Raw genomic sequence first — 15,655 nt, 5'->3', positions numbered from 1 at the left:
CGAGAACAAAAATTACCTTTAGACATGTCTCACTGCTGAGCGACATAGCAGACTAAGACAGACTGCTCTAAAACTGTTTGCTAAAATGAAGTCATCTTAAATCTGCAGGCATGACCAATGAGGGGGGTGAGGGAAGAAGGGAAGGAGGAGCATTAAGAGAGCCTAAATGAAAGAAGAAGTGACATGGGGAGGGAGAAGCCCAGCATTTATGCTGGAAACCTGTGTATACTGTTTACATGGAGCAAATACTGACTGCACTGCAGAACCCACCTTCCACTGAGCATCAGCAGCCTTCAAACAATGCAGGAAATAGAAGTCTTCAGCATAAATAGAATGTACATGGCAATTAACCATGAAAAATGAATAGTAGAGTTCATCATTAGCCCAGCTTATCTGATGTCAGTAAACATCAGGGCAGTCTGATGTCACAGTTCAAAAAAACTTTTCTCTATGGATAATATATTAGATTTTATAATCTAGAATTATTGGTCTTGGCCCATTAAGTGTCTCTTAATGGCTTGGGCCTATGTGGAGGCTGAAATCAAGTACTTCTCATGTTTTGCAGTAGATCAGTGGCATCTGAGGAGAGAGATCTATTTTTTATCTTCGATGAGTACGCACTCTGTTTTTAACAGGGAAATACCATTGCTGTCTGAGCCCTGTTTTTTTCCTGCAGGCTTCAGTACAGTGCAGAATCAGCAACATTTTATTATTTTAAATATACATATAATATAAGGAAATGGGTTGTAGTCCCTTGAGATTACAGGAGCTGATCTTTTCAGTACAATGACATTTTAAATCATTTCCTGGCAGATTTTTATTAGTAGCAGTCATCAGCGCCTTTTCAGGTACACTGCTTTCACCACAGGACCTGTCCCTGTTTGTGTTCTGAACCATGCTGTCCTGGAACAAAAAGAACATGATCCTGATCCAAAGGAATTTTTTCCATTTCCTTGATAAGCATTGGAAGCAGTCTTTAGCCTCCCCAGATTTAAATTTCTCAGGTGTTGGAAATGTAATGGGATCTTAGACTGCATTCAACATGTGTACTCACTCTGTTGTCATTTCATAATAAAGAATTCATTATCCATTGCCTGGCTTCTTTCAGGATAATCAATTAAGAATAAGAATCCAAGGAGGAAGGAGGAAAGGGAAACTTCTGCAGGGAAATATTATTGCTTCCAATGGAATTTTGCACATTATTGACAAAGCCATGGACAATGTGGAGCCAACATTTGAAAGCAGCAAAGAGGTGAGCAGTAAGCTGTATACATGCAATGTCAAACTTCCACTTAAAATAGTTTCACATTGATTGAATGCAAAGGAGGATGACTGACAGCAACTAAACAAACTCTCCTGAGCCATCGTGCATCAGCTCAGCGAAGCAACATTCAAAGTGAAAGGTAATGACACATTTTCCACAGCAAACAGACATATGCTCTTCTGCCAAGGTACTTCATGAAGGATTTGGACTCACTGCATTTGAATGGTTCTTTGGAAAACTGGCAGTTATAATCAGTGAATTTCACTGAATTCCTGAACAGCATACTAAAAGAAGGGACATCTGAACAGATATCAGGCAAGACTTGTATTTAAAGTTGCAATTCCTGCCCCCAAAAGGCTAATATTATAAAACCTGGTGATTTTGGACACTTTGGGGTTTTTGGTGACATGCTTATCATACTTCCTTAAAAGTGTACTTCTTTATATAGTATTTTTGCCAATATTTTATTCCTCCACCCTTTCACACTGGGAATGAAGAGATAATAACCCTTTCCCCATATGCATACTGTTTTTTCTGTGACTACACAGGACAATGTGTCATGGTTTTGAGCAGGCCCAAAATCTAATTCTGATTCCTAGCCCCCCACCCACATCTCAACCCCATGTGAGATGGGTTTTCCAGACAAAAACACGAGACTCAATATGGGGGAAGGAATATATTACAAAGACTATACAGCAAATAAATACTATAATACATTGTATACAATCTTAACTCTATATCTATCTCTACCATGACAATAATATTTACAATGGGCCAAATCTCTTCTCCCTCCAAATAAAAGTCCAGGAGAGAAGAAGAAGAAAAGACCTCTTCCAGTCTGTCAGCAGCAGGTCTCTCTCTCTCTCTAGGCAGTAGGCTTTCTGTGTCTTCTCTTCTAGGCAGCAGTAGTAGTTGCTGGCTCTCTGCCAGCACACACGAGGGAGCCTCTCTCGGCCCCCGTCTTCAAACAGGGGGTCTTTCCATGGGCTGCGTAACCCCAGACACGGCCGCTACACCATGGTCATATCACGAAGCACCGGGGGTCTTCGTGACAGTCTGGTATCTTCAGGGGAAATCAAGCCTCTGTGCAGAGCTCCCATGCTCTGCCTCAAAGATGGCTGCCAGCTTCTCTGAAGCTGCAGCAAGGAGGGGGGAAGAAAGCCCAAGGTCACCCCCTCCACACACATTCCTTTGGCCATCCTGGCTGAGCTCTCAGGAGGCCGGAGCTTCTTAGCTCCTCTCTGTAGTGCATACTGCACTTTAGGACTCCACTCAGTCCACCACCCCCTCCTCTTTCTCGGAGGGGTCTCTAGTGAGTTTGGAGGTTTTGGTTTGTCCAGTTCTTACCCTCCGAAACTCTCTTCCTGCTGCTGGCTCGGGTCTCTTGTCTTGTTGCTGCTTTTCCTTCTCCTCAGACACCTCTGTGTCTGCCTTAGCTGCATACCGGCTTGTGTTGCTTCTTATCTGCTTGGCCTTCTGCCACTGCTCCGGTACGCTGCTGTCTCCGCTGCTGCTCCCAGCGTCTCCCACTGCTACTTACAGGGGAGAAACTCCCCCAGCTCCTAGCCGCAGGCACTCAGCCCAGCTTTAACACCATTCTGAGTCCCTGCAGCCCCCCAACCGGGGGCTGGGGGGGGGGCAGAGGCCCCCAAGGGGCCGGAGCCCCTTCTCCTCGTGGCCTCTACAACATGGCCACCTCTTCTTCTCACCACCAAGTACTACTGCTTCTCTTCCAGTCTCCAGAGATATGTTTATATTTTGCAGGAGCACGGATTGGGTCAAACCCCAAGGGTCACCACCCCCTGGGGGTTACCACTTTCAGCTTCAGGGGGAAAACCTGGCTCAAACCACTACACAATGACAAACTCTAACTATATTCTGCTATAGCACCAAGACAAGCCATTTCCAGGCACCACCAGTCACCCAAACAAAAAGGAAACCGAAATCTGTAATAACTGATACTTGCACAGTAACTCAAGAAGTGTCTTATAAGAACTGGCATTTATTCCACGTTCCCAACTAAAACAAATCTTATTTCAGGAAACCATTATGTCAATACTTCAACATAATGGAAGATACAGCCAATTTACATCTTTGATAGAGGTAAGGATACAGAAAAGCAATTACATAAAGCTATTTCAGGTGTTATTCAATATTAATATGTAATTTCACTTTTATTTTTAAACCAAAACAGAAAACTGGCCTGGGAATGGATTTGCAGCAGGACAACAGGCCTTACACAGTCTTTGTTCCAAGTAATGAGGCTTTGAGTAATATGAAAGCTGAGGCTCTGGATTACCTGCTTTCTGCACAGGTATAATCTTTCTATAGTGCAAATCTTCCTCAGATAGGAGATGCATACATATGTTGTCCAGTGTTCATCTAAACTAAGCTCCTATGACCAAGGTTTAAAGCCATCTCTAACAATTAAAAGATCAAGACAACATCTAGAGAGGAAGGGGACTTGGGGTCTCCCATCACATATAGCGACAATGATCCTCCACACCAGGCCCCCAGTCCTCTGCTCTTGCCCAGACAGCCACATGGCAAAGCCCCAAACCCTCTCCTGAAAGGTGTCACCCTTGGTGGGAACAGTCAAGATGCCACAAGGGCCCCACTGCATGGGAGACACTGCTGGTGGGTTCCCAGGAGGTGCATATTGGTGTCCTCTCCCCCAGACACCTCCTGCCTCTTCAAACACACATGCAAATCATGGAAGGCCCATATCAAAATAATAGGTAGGAATGAGGATATGGAATGTCAGGGTACATGCCACAAGCTGAGCATCACCACTGACAAGGGGTTTCTCGTGCACCTGCCAGTGGTGCTGTTCTCTTCACCATGGCCTCTCAACAGGTCAGGCTGGGTTTGTGTGATTCCATTTGGGCTAAAACAGCCTCTTTTCTGCATTGGCAGGGTTCATGGAAGCTGCTGGAGCTTGTCCGATACCACATTGTCTCCAATACCGAGGTGAGCGCAGCTGCTTTACTGACCCAGAGTGTAAGAGCAAGAACCACTGTCGGGGGGTATTGTCAGGACTGCAGGTACGAGTAGCAGGAAAAGTACTTACTGTCATCTAAATCAAGCTCTCTCTCAGCCTATTCTGATAAAATTAGTCTTCTGTTTTTCAGAAAGAGCTGGTTTTGTCATACTCTAAGCGAGCCCCCCGTTTTTCCCAGGGGCAATTTCATCCCCACCCCAGTCACTGTCATGGGGGAGGAAGGAAAGAAATGATTGTATTTTTACTGAAGAGTCCCATTCAGACCATCTGAGGGAGAGGCCACTCCCAGCACAGACTGGGATCAGAAAGAACAGAGACATGAGATCCTCTCGTGCAAGTGTACCTTCATGGGATACCAGCACCACCATTTCTACAGTGGTCTGTGGATGCAAAGAGGGCTATTTTTAGGGAGAAGTGTTAACTCTATTTAGACTGGTTGCTATAATTAGAAGAAAAATCAATATTCGTTTGAGCACCAAGCTCTTCACACACAGCAACCAGGAAGCTCAGTCATAATTTAATGACACTAACTTAGTTATACAAGCAGGTTAGTCAATGCAAGGCTGCCCACATTGATAATAGGGTCATTTTCTCACCCCAAAGGTCTTTCTGGATTTGAAAAAAGTAATGTTATTACATTTCTTTCAATCAATTTATATTCATTTCAGCTCGAGGTTGCCAGCCTTGTCTCAATAGAGCACATCAGAAGCATGGCAAAGCAGTTCATTTACTTTAACAGGACCAGCACTGTAAGTCACAGCTTTCACCTGTGAACAACTCACTCTGACTGAGGCAACTGTTAACATGCAGGGGGAATAAAAAAAGAGGGAAAGGGGGACATCAGCAGAGGAATTTCTTGCTACAATGAGGCAGAAATTTTCAACTTGCCACTCCCACCTGCTGTTACCATTAGTAATATAAAGGATGCAGAGGAAATGACTGGTATATAAGGATAGCCTGCAGGGTTTTTTCCCTTATGATTAGCCCCAGCCTAGGAATGATCCTCATTTATGCTCTGCATAATTTTTTTAAAAATTTAAAATCTACTTAAAATATTTTAAATCATTCTGTTACATGTTTTAGTTATTTTAAACACTTCTCAGTGCACACAAAGATATTCTTTAATTCTCTTTACTGTTAGAGTTTCTGATTCTGACGTACTGAGTGAATACATTTTTAAAGGCGTTAATTTTTCAGTACTTTTGCAAAACCAAACTTATCTATTATGTTAGCCTCGTTCTGTCCTGGAGCAGAGCTGCAGCTATGAAAATTCTTGTGAAGGCAGAGCACTTGCAGGAATAAATGCAGAAAGAATACTTTTTTTTTTCTCATGTAAATTTACATAGATCCCGGATTCTCTCTCACTTTTCTGCCTCCTCCTTTGCCAGAGAGAGTACTAAAGCATGCTTATGCCCTCTAAAATCGGTGCCTGAAGTCATCAATAGTCTTCTCATTTTAGCCAGTCTATCAGTCACCACAGGCTAACAGTGCATACTCATACTAAAATTTTTGATACCTCTGCTGTAGATCAATAGTCAAGAAAATGTACAATATATGTGTGCTTCTAGCATGAACAAGCATGATAAAAATTAGATAGCCAATCTAAAAAAAAGCATGAATAGAAAGTAATTTAATTTTTTTAAATTAAATTATCATAAATTGAGAAGCTATGAACATTATTAATGATAATTTATTGTTTCATAGGGACAAGTCTTGGTGAGTGGAGAAAAAGTGGAAGAAACAGATATTGTTGCAAAAAATGGTCGTATTTATACTCTTGAGGGAGTTCTTATCCCACCCACAATTGTTCCAATTCTACCACATCGGTGTGATGAGACAAGAAGTCAAGTCACAAAGGTAAGAGAATCACAATGAATTGGTAGCTCTTAACTGTTCAAGGCACTCTAGCTTCTTCTTTAATAGCTTTCTCTGATATTATTCATGAAAAAGGGGTATTTTTGGAAATTAATGTATCAATGACATGCAGCCACCAGCCTAGCAGTATTGTGCAGATGCAAATTATTTGCAAACAGGGAACTCATATGAACATATTCTACACCATTTCAAAAAAACTAGTTGTTGCAGTAGCCCTTTGAAAAATGTTGTCTCTCCAATCCAACTCTGTCCTCCAGTTCCTGAATTCCACCTGTACATACAAGTACATGGAAGCAGGGTCATGTTCTCAGGGAAACTACTCTAGATCAATATTTTCACTTCTACTAAATATGCAGGGAAAGGAGACAGCAAATTAAAATATTAACATAATAATTAATTTTATATTTGTATATTAGGAATATGTTATTTTCAGAAGCCAAAATTTCCCCTAGCCCTGCTTTCTTCCAGAAACAAAACTGTTTCATATTTTAAAGTGAGGATTTTGACATACCTTGCTAAGTTAGGTAACACAGTACAGGCCTTTTTTTGGTAACATTCAGATACTATTTCTGGTAAGAGAACAGAGTATCAGACGGAGCTTTTCGCTTGCAGTGAGCGTGGCTCCAGTGAGCTGTTACTGGACCATGTTCAAGCACATGTCTGGGCCAGTAACAGTTCCGGTACAAAAGGAAAATATTTACTGGCTTAACTTACAACAGTCCAGAACCACAGCCTTGAAAGAGGTTCCCAGCAGAGCTGGACAGCATCAAAATGCAATGAAGAAAACACTGACAGTAACAATCTATTACCTCTGGCGGTAACTACAAAGTGCTGCATGTGCAATATAATCATAAACCAGGCAGAGCTCCAAGCAGCAATCTCTGATACAAAAAGCAATCCCCACCCAGAAAACTTCAGTAATCTGAATTCCTAACCAAAAAACTACTTAAAAATTAAGTTCAGCATCAATCAATCCTAAAGTAACACAGAAAAAAATTGTTTAAAGAAAAAGCAAACAGTCACAAAAATTATTCCCCAAACTCAAGTTAGGCACTCCTGTTAGCTTTGAAAGCTTTGTGAGTAGTTTAAGGTACAACCACTTATTCAAGGCTTTAAGTAGAACATTGCTGGCCAGGAGAACACCAGAAGGGAGCAATGGCTTTGGCAGCACTGCACAAAGCAGTTTCATCACTCTCAGAAAACAGGAGTAACACCACCTCAGATATATTGCTTGTATTCGAAGAGTTAAAAGGCACAAACCTTGTAGGAACTGGTAGGTATACACACTTTACAAGAATTTTACATCCTTGAAGATGATACCGTTAGGCTAAGGCATCCATATCCATATCCACATAACCATACCAGAACTCTAAAAGCTTCACCTGAGTCTAATTGAAGGACAGCAGTGCTTATTCTTAACGTCACAAAGAGCACAGGAGGGACAACAGGTCTGCAGTACCTGCCTGATACGTGGACTGTGGCCAATTCTGATGACCTCAGACAGGAGGTGGTCTGAACAACGAAGTAGTAGCTGACCCCAGCTCTCTGCTCCACCTCTTCCCAGAGCATGGCCCCTGTGGCAGATTTGACAGAGGGGAATATATGTCTATGCTTCAATTACTTCAGTGCAAGGACAGTATCCTAATGTAGCACTGAAAATAGGCAGATCTGGCCTTGCATGGAAGTGCAGACAGTTTTCTCTGTCCTTCATAGTGACATGGCAGAAGAGAGAGACAGGACACCCATCCTCAGGAAAAGGAGGGAGCAGGTACATGTCAGTGGTTGAGGCCATTCCAGGTGGAGAAAGGGAGTAAATAGGTGACACCAAATGGCACTGAGCAGCAGGGAGAATAACACCAACAGAGGGAAACATTGTCCACAGCAATCAACTGGAGTTTTAAGTTCTAAAGGAGCAGACACACTTGCAGGGATTTTCAGAAGCACAAAGGAAGACAAGAGCCTAAGTCAGCTTCAGGCATGACTATGCAGCTTGTAAAAAAGCTTTTGTAATGTCCAAATGTATTTGCCAAAATACATCTGGCTCACAAACCTTTAAAACATAATAGTGGCATCGATACCGCAACAGTCTGATGCACAAATGCTTTTGTAAGTCTGGTCCTTTATTCCTGTAAGTGCTGTACAACATGAGGGACTGCTAAATCCAAACCAATACCTGATTCTTTCCCCACAGCTCCAGTGAGAAACCTGTGGGGAAAATGCCATAATTCAGCTTCATTGCCTCTTGTCCAACGACTACAAAGCACAGTGATGGAACACATTGGATGCTTGCTCTAGGTTTTATGCTAACTTGATTGAAAAACAAGACATTGGTAGTCACAAGCACCACAGCTCTGACAAACTCCATATCCACACTCTGAAAGGCTCAACCTCTCTGAAGTTACTGCATATTGAACTTGTAGAGGATTCACCTTTAAAACTGCCACTGAAGTTTATATCTCCTCAGTGATGTAATTGCCAGTCACTGTCACCATCACATGGTGATAAATTAGCTAGTGGGAAAGGCAACCAAAAGGTGAAAACATAAAATTAGCTATATATCACTGGATCATAGTGGAGTAGAGGATCTATGATGTGGGAGCGAAGACTATTTTTCTCTTCACCACCTATACACAAGACAAATTTCTGTTCACACTGTCTGTATAAAAGACTCAACTAATTTTTGGTCTTCCAGGAAGAAATAAAAAATTCTCATAGAATTTAAGTGTGCAGATTTCGCTAGACTCTCAGACAATATTAGTTCTTTGTTATACTCAGTTGAGTAAAGGACACTAGTACATTCATGTCCCTGTGTTCCTGTTGAGGAAGCCTCATATTCTTTAAAAGAAGGGAGCAGAGGAAGGACAAATGGAGATTGAAAGGGGAAGGCAGAAGTGAATAACCACTCCACAAAAGTCAGAGACAGCAGATATAGCCCTGCTGCTGCTCTTTGGGTGCAAAATCATGCTTAAAAGTCATAGAACAGATATTCTTAAAATTTACAGGGTGTATCATCCATAAATATGTATCTCAGCAGTTGGTGTAACAACTTTTCAAATTACTATCCTTATTGTTTCCATCTAGGGTGTCTGTGCAGGTTGTTTATCGCATTCATTGGCTCACTGTCCACAGGATTCAAAGCCCATTGTAAGTGACATTTCCTGGCAGATTCACCAGTTGTACAAAATGCACAGAGGAAAGGCATCCCCCTATGTTGATTACTGCTCTCCCAATGTAGTGATCAAAAGAACTAGATATGAATACAGGGGACTGAATAAAATACAAATAGAGATGGTACTTTAATGTCTTTTTGGCAATGACAGGATTATCAGGTAATTCCAGCATTATTTTGTTTGCTGTTGCAAGACCCCTCGTACAATTCACAGAAGCTCTGACTTGTTTCTCAGGTGAAGTAAGTTCTATTTCAGCAGAAGAGAGATGTGAGGAATAAGAATTACTATGATGATGCTTTGAGAATTAGCAAACTGGATATGTTTAAAATAGACCTCACATCTGTTAAAAATTTCCTTTTGATTAAGCTTCGTCCCAGAAGTAACAGTCTGCAGACACAGGTTCAGTGAGGATTGAAAATCTTCCATCTGCTTTGCATCTAAGAGATGCAAATCTGGCTACGGTTCTCCACATACAAAATTAAAATCTAGCTACCACAGGAATTTTATTCCCCATGTTATAAAAAATTCACTGATAGTAGTCCTATAGGTTAGTATCCAGTAACAATAAAAAGGAAGTTCATATTAGGAAAAAATAGATAATTTAATAAAATTTTAAAATAAAGTAGGGTGCTTTGTTCTCAGGTTAAATTATGTGGTGATATTAAGACTGTATCACAGAACGTTACATTGCTTAGAAATAACTAATGCTTCCATTTTGTGCACATTCCAGCCTTTCTCAAAACGGAGATGCATTATTGAACATCCAACCTTTCAAAAAATCGGCTGCGCTAGAGACTGCAATGTAACAATAAAGGTATAGAGTTATGGTTCCTTAAGGAAAGGTTCTTTTTCCAAAATATTGCCTTATACATTCTGAACTTTCCTTTTGGATTTGAGAGGTGTTTGGAGATGCCCATGTAGCTTCCATACACTTCTATAGAGCAGGCTGAGAGGACCTGCTGTAAATCTTAGAGCTAAATATCAGGCAAATTCCAGAGAGGTTTTTTAGCTGTCTCACATTGTTGACATAATGAGTCCTGTGGACTCATACTCCGCAGGAGTTTTCACATAGGGCTCCAAGCCCAGATGTGTTTGTTGCCCCATACAGCTTCACCCATGAAGAATAGAACAGCTGGGTCTCTCCTGGTCCCAGCCACTCTTGTCCCAGGACTTCACATCATATTGGATAACAATGAATGGGGAACACAAGAACTGTGGTCCAGCTACTGCTTGACAAGCCTAGTTCTCACAGAATTCATTAGTCTCTAAGAAGTACTTACACCTTTCCAGCTCCTGGGGCTCCTAAATAGGCTTCTGCACTTTGAGAGTGCCACTTAGTAACAAGCAGATAAGTCTACAAACTGTAAGCTTTCAAAGCCTTTTGCTAATCCCTATTTCCCTTGAATCACACACATAAATGAGGTTTTTTCTAATGCACTTTCTGTGCCCTTGATAAATAAACAAACCAAGCGGCCAATTCATGAATAAAATAAAAGATGCAGCTGAAAAAGCCATTTAGGGCTGTGTGGTGGTTAAATCCCACACTGGTGCAGAGGGGAAGGAGGAAGATCAAAGCAACATGTCTGGCTGTCACAGTATCTCAGATGCAAAGACTGCCTGTCTCCCAGTTGCACTGGACTCCCACTGGCAAATATAAGAGTGCACACAATACAAGCAGACACACACAGACATGTTCGTACGTGGGGACAGGACAGAGTTTTCTAACACTGATGAGTCCAATAAGAACAAGGGAAGGATCTGGTGGCCTGTGCATCCCCTTCTTGGGCTGCCAGCACCCTCCCTGGTTTTAACAAGGCCATCGCAGGGGTGGTTCTGGTCCAACACAATCCTTTTCAGAGCCAGTTATTCCTATGGGCCTTTGCCAGAGGGCCAAAACACAATGAAGAGTTGGGTTTTGTGCACTGCCTCTGCACTAAGGCACTGTAAAAGAGGATATTTGCTTTATTTCACAGGAACCGAAGTGTTGCAAAGGCTTCTTTGGCCCTGACTGTAGTCCGTGTCCAGGAGGTTTCTCCAAACCCTGCTCAGGAAATGGACAGGTAAGAAGAGCATCTGGCAGCACCCTGCATTCCAAGGGAGGAAGGACAGGCTGTGTCCCAAAAGTCCCTGGAGCCCTTCTGCAGAACTGGAATGTTGGGCTCTACAAGAACTGTGCCCTTCATTTATGGCCATGAATTTCAGGTTCAGTTATACCGAGGAGGGAAAATAAATTGGTCCCCTCTCAGATGTCCAAATTGCAGATTTTTGAGGTTCCAACATACAGCACACAGGCAACACTAGATGGTCCATTCCCATTGTTTTAGTTTGCACAGCACAGAGTAATGACCCAGCTCACTATTCTCACCTTAAAATTGTAAAGGAATGTAGAATATATAGCAGCAAAGGAAAAGCATAAGGAAAGCTTTTGCTTTGAAACACCTTTGTCATCAAACCTGAGGTATTTCCTGAGAGTCTATCATAGTCATAGTATATACAGGCATATAATCTCTTCTCTGGGGTAAGGGTAAAGATTTGTTTTAATTTATATGTAGCAATCACCACTCTTCCATATCACAGTGCATGGATGGCCTGGATGGAAATGGGACTTGCATTTGCACTGAGGCTTTTCAGGGCTCGCACTGCCAGTTCTGCTCGGACCCTGGCAAATATGGACCTCAGTGTGACAAAGGTAAGTACAGCAGCACATCCTCAGTGTAAGAGCTTGGGCTATTTCTTTTGGATCCCTGGAATATTACATAGGTAGGAATTAACTGATCACTAAATAGTCCCTGTGGTGGATGAGCAAGATGTCTCTGGGGTACTTTCATTTCTTATGGGACACACCATAAGCCCAGAGTCAGTGTAAATCTTCTCGTTGATATAACTGGGACTTTTGCAGGGGGCATAGCTTACCTTTTACTTATTTACTCTTGTTTTAATTTTTGTGTCCTTCACATAAGTAATAGAAAAGAAAATCTTTGCTATTCTGTTCCCATCTGGTCTTGCCCACAACAGAACAGATTCTGCCAGCAACGACAAATATATGTAATCTAAGAACAACCAGATCTATGAACAGATTGTATTTAGGGCCACTTAATAATCATCCTTACTGAATAATTTCTGATCTATTGAATAGTTTTCAGTTCTATAGTCATCTTTCATATACTGACAGATTTAATCCTGCTAAGTCAAACCATAATACATTTGAGAGTCCACAATATATACAATATCAAACACACATATATCCCCCCTCTATAAAATAACTTATAGCCTTTTTTGCTATGAGACAGCCTGTCATTCACGAAGCACAGCTCACTTGAAGGTTCAGAGGTAACTGGAAAAAAGCTGAGAGGCAAATTCCATAAGAAAATTTCTTAAGCTTCAGTCACACTGAAGTAATAAGTGTTTGCTTAACTAGTCACCACTGGGTCTGCTTTGGAATACACAGAGTTTACCTGCTGTGTCCTTTGGGCACATTGCTGTGCCTCCCAGCAGCATTAATCAGCCCAGTCCCAGTAAAGTGTTGGTAGGTCTGTGCTGCTGCTCTGTGTACCAGCCCAGCTCTGTGCAATCTGTAGGATTGTGGGTTCAGTATTTGAAGGCTTCTCATATCACTGAAAGTACACCGAAAGTTGTGCAACTAGTAACTTCAAACTTAATAGCCTAAAACATAGCATTTTGCTCCTACTTCGCTGAAGTACTTTGAAATTCATTGATAGATAAGTGCACTGTAAAGATACAACGGGTTTTAAATAATTACCCATAAAACACACCTGAAAAGACATGGATATGATTAATAGACAGTAAGTCCCCCATCAAAGTGAGACTTAAAAAATACAAAAGTTTAGATTCTTGAAGAAATAGGAGGATCTGATTCATAAGAAATGCTATGTAAGGATAAACACCTTTTACCACTATGGAATTGCACACTGTAATTTATCTCTAATAGAGTGCCTCTGCATTTATGGGAAGTGTGATAATCGAATAGACAGCAATGGGATCTGTCTTCCTGGATCATGCAGAATTGGATACGCAGGGAAACTCTGTGATAAGCAGATTGTTCCCTGTGAGCCCTCCCTACATCTCTGCCATGCACATGCAGACTGTCAGATTAGTGATGGCGCAGTGAGGTAAGTCAGTAACTTTCATCAAAGTAATATTAACTATGCTGCAGCTCTTTGCCATTTGCTTGATCAAAACAGTCCCTGGCAGCAGTACACAAACATCAGCCACTGCAATACTGCTATGCAGCAAATAAGCATAATCAAGCACCACATTGACCTTGAGTTGCAAGATGGTAATTAAGAGATCTCAACACCCTGTCCTGTACCTTATGCTTAACGCTGAAAGATAGATGCATACCGATCTGATCCTTCTTACCTTCCTGACAACATCTACATAGGTTCTAAGGATCCTCCTATTTCTAGCCATCCCTTAGTGATTTAGAAGTTTGAGCCTTGCTGAAAAACAATGGAATTCTCAAGCAGTTTGGGGATAGATGTCTCACTCTGGTCAGCTCAGGCAAGTTTTGCATGCCACAGCCCTGCAGACTTCAGCTCAGGTTCCCCAGTCCTGACAGGACTGGTCACAAACCTCTGTTACTGCTACAGCTGCCTTGCACTTGCCTCAAGCTCACCTTCGGATGCAGCAAGTTTGCCTCTTGATGCAGTGTATTCATAATGAGTCACTGCAGAAAGCAGAATGGAGGATGCTGTCAAACTTGAGGGCTTAAGTAATTCCCTCCAATATAAGTTAATCCTGGGGGAGGGGACCCAGGCAAACAGTTGTCTTGCATTGTCTTGCATACATTTCAGGGAGAGAGCTATTTTCGGCATCACTGAAAGAAAGAAGTAGCCAGCTCATAAATAATTCAGAGCTATTAGCTCAACTTTGCAATGATCATATCAGCTCAGAATTAATTTCACTCCCCATCTCGTACACAGAGAATGGATCCCTGATTTGACTCAATTAACCCAGTCAACATTTTGGAAAAAAACATAATGTACGTACTTAGGCTACTTGCATCACGAATCCAAGGTTACCAATTTTAAGCTGCCTATAAATAGCATGTTACAGTGGAAAACAATCACTTTACTTTAGAGCTGTCCTATCACGTTTAACGCCTCCCTCCTCCTCTTGTTTCTGTAGCTGTGTTTGCAAACCTGGCTATGAGGGAGATGGCTTGAGCTGCAGCAAAGTTGATCCTTGTGCTGCTTTAAACCCTGGTGGCTGCAATATCAATGTAAGTATGTGCTTTCCCCACAGAGCTTGACACCATGAAAAAGTGGGCAGAGGGGAAGGTGGGGCCAGAAACTTTTGCAGAAGTCACAATTTTCATTGGAGTTCCAGGCTCTTTCCCCAGATAGCAGGATCACTGTGGCTTAGACAGGCCTTGCACCTGAAGCCAGATGCCACCTAACTGTCCTGAACTGACGCCTCTGCATCTCCCCCTAGGCCGAGTGCATTCAGACAGGCCCAGGAGAGCACGTATGTGTTTGCCAGGCAGGATGGACAGGCGATGGAAGGGACTGCTCAGCCATCAACAACTGCCTGCTACCCATCACGGCAGGGTGCCACGAAAATGCCACCTGCATATATGTTGGGCCGGGTCAGGTAGGTTCTCACATTCATTGCCATCTTAGGTGCTAGTCCTCAATGCTTTTGCTCTGCTTCCTTACCTGTTCTCTTCCCCAAATCCTCCCCTCCCTCCCAGCTACAATGTTATTTCCACACTGTGCTCTCTACCCAAAGCAGTCTCCTTCAGCTCCTATCCCAGTGCTCTCTCCTTCCTACATGGTGGTGCTATGGCAGCAAATACTTCTTTAGTAAATACATTAGTAGATGTCAGGTATAAAGGTCTTCTGGAGATATTAATCAGCATCATTCCACTGAAGTCAATGCTAAGCTACACAGAAACACAGAGAAACTAATTCACCATGTCTAGAATGTGCACGCTATTTTAATCATTTTAATGAATTGCTGTGTTTCATTGAAATGACAGAATGACTGCAAGTGTAAGGATGGATTTCAGGGGAATGGAATTGAATGCACAGCCATAAACTCGTGCCTGGAACAAAATGGAAAATGCCATCATCTGGTGAGTAATTAATCATACCCTGAACAAAGTGTTCAGATACATATCACACCTCCCCTCCTGCGCACACCATAGAATTTACTTGCCATTTCAAGCCTGCAATTTCTGTTTGACAAAGCACTTTCCAAGCACTGCTGCAAGCACCAAAAATGCTGTGTGAACTACGTCAGTATGGTACATGAGCTGAGGACAGACTGCAAGGGCTGCTCCCAAATCTGCCTGCACAGAAGGATTATCTCGAGCCTGGTATA

General features: G+C 42.2%; 1 protein-coding gene across 2 annotated transcripts in view; it reads left to right on the top strand.

The window, feature by feature from the left end:
- The window catches only part of STAB2 (stabilin 2), an 84,552-nt gene that overhangs the window by 22,864 nt on the left and 46,033 nt on the right, over positions 1 to 15,655 (top strand). The window contains exons 13-26 of one of the 2 annotated variants that reach the window (XM_027680468.1): positions 1,109 to 1,252; positions 3,305 to 3,367; positions 3,459 to 3,578; positions 4,181 to 4,234; positions 4,934 to 5,014; positions 5,970 to 6,122; positions 9,222 to 9,284; positions 10,041 to 10,124; positions 11,284 to 11,370; positions 11,888 to 11,999; positions 13,260 to 13,440; positions 14,459 to 14,552; positions 14,765 to 14,923; positions 15,312 to 15,407. In XM_027680468.1, the coding sequence (XP_027536269.1) occupies positions 1,109 to 1,252; positions 3,305 to 3,367; positions 3,459 to 3,578; positions 4,181 to 4,234; positions 4,934 to 5,014; positions 5,970 to 6,122; positions 9,222 to 9,284; positions 10,041 to 10,124; positions 11,284 to 11,370; positions 11,888 to 11,999; positions 13,260 to 13,440; positions 14,459 to 14,552; positions 14,765 to 14,923; positions 15,312 to 15,407 (1,491 nt within the window). The remainder of the gene's footprint in view (positions 1 to 1,108; positions 1,253 to 3,304; positions 3,368 to 3,458; positions 3,579 to 4,180; positions 4,235 to 4,933; positions 5,015 to 5,969; positions 6,123 to 9,221; positions 9,285 to 10,040; positions 10,125 to 11,283; positions 11,371 to 11,887; positions 12,000 to 13,259; positions 13,441 to 14,458; positions 14,553 to 14,764; positions 14,924 to 15,311; positions 15,408 to 15,655) is intronic. The other variant, XM_027680467.1, reaches the window with a different exon arrangement.

This window comes from Neopelma chrysocephalum, unplaced genomic scaffold (assembly GCF_003984885.1).
Source record: "Neopelma chrysocephalum unplaced genomic scaffold, ASM398488v2 Primary Assembly neopelma1_59, whole genome shotgun sequence".
In the NCBI taxonomy this organism is placed as follows: Eukaryota; Metazoa; Chordata; class Aves; order Passeriformes; family Pipridae; genus Neopelma; species Neopelma chrysocephalum.
Note: the sequence above shows the minus strand (reverse complement) of the source record. Positions and strands in the feature narration are given on the sequence as shown.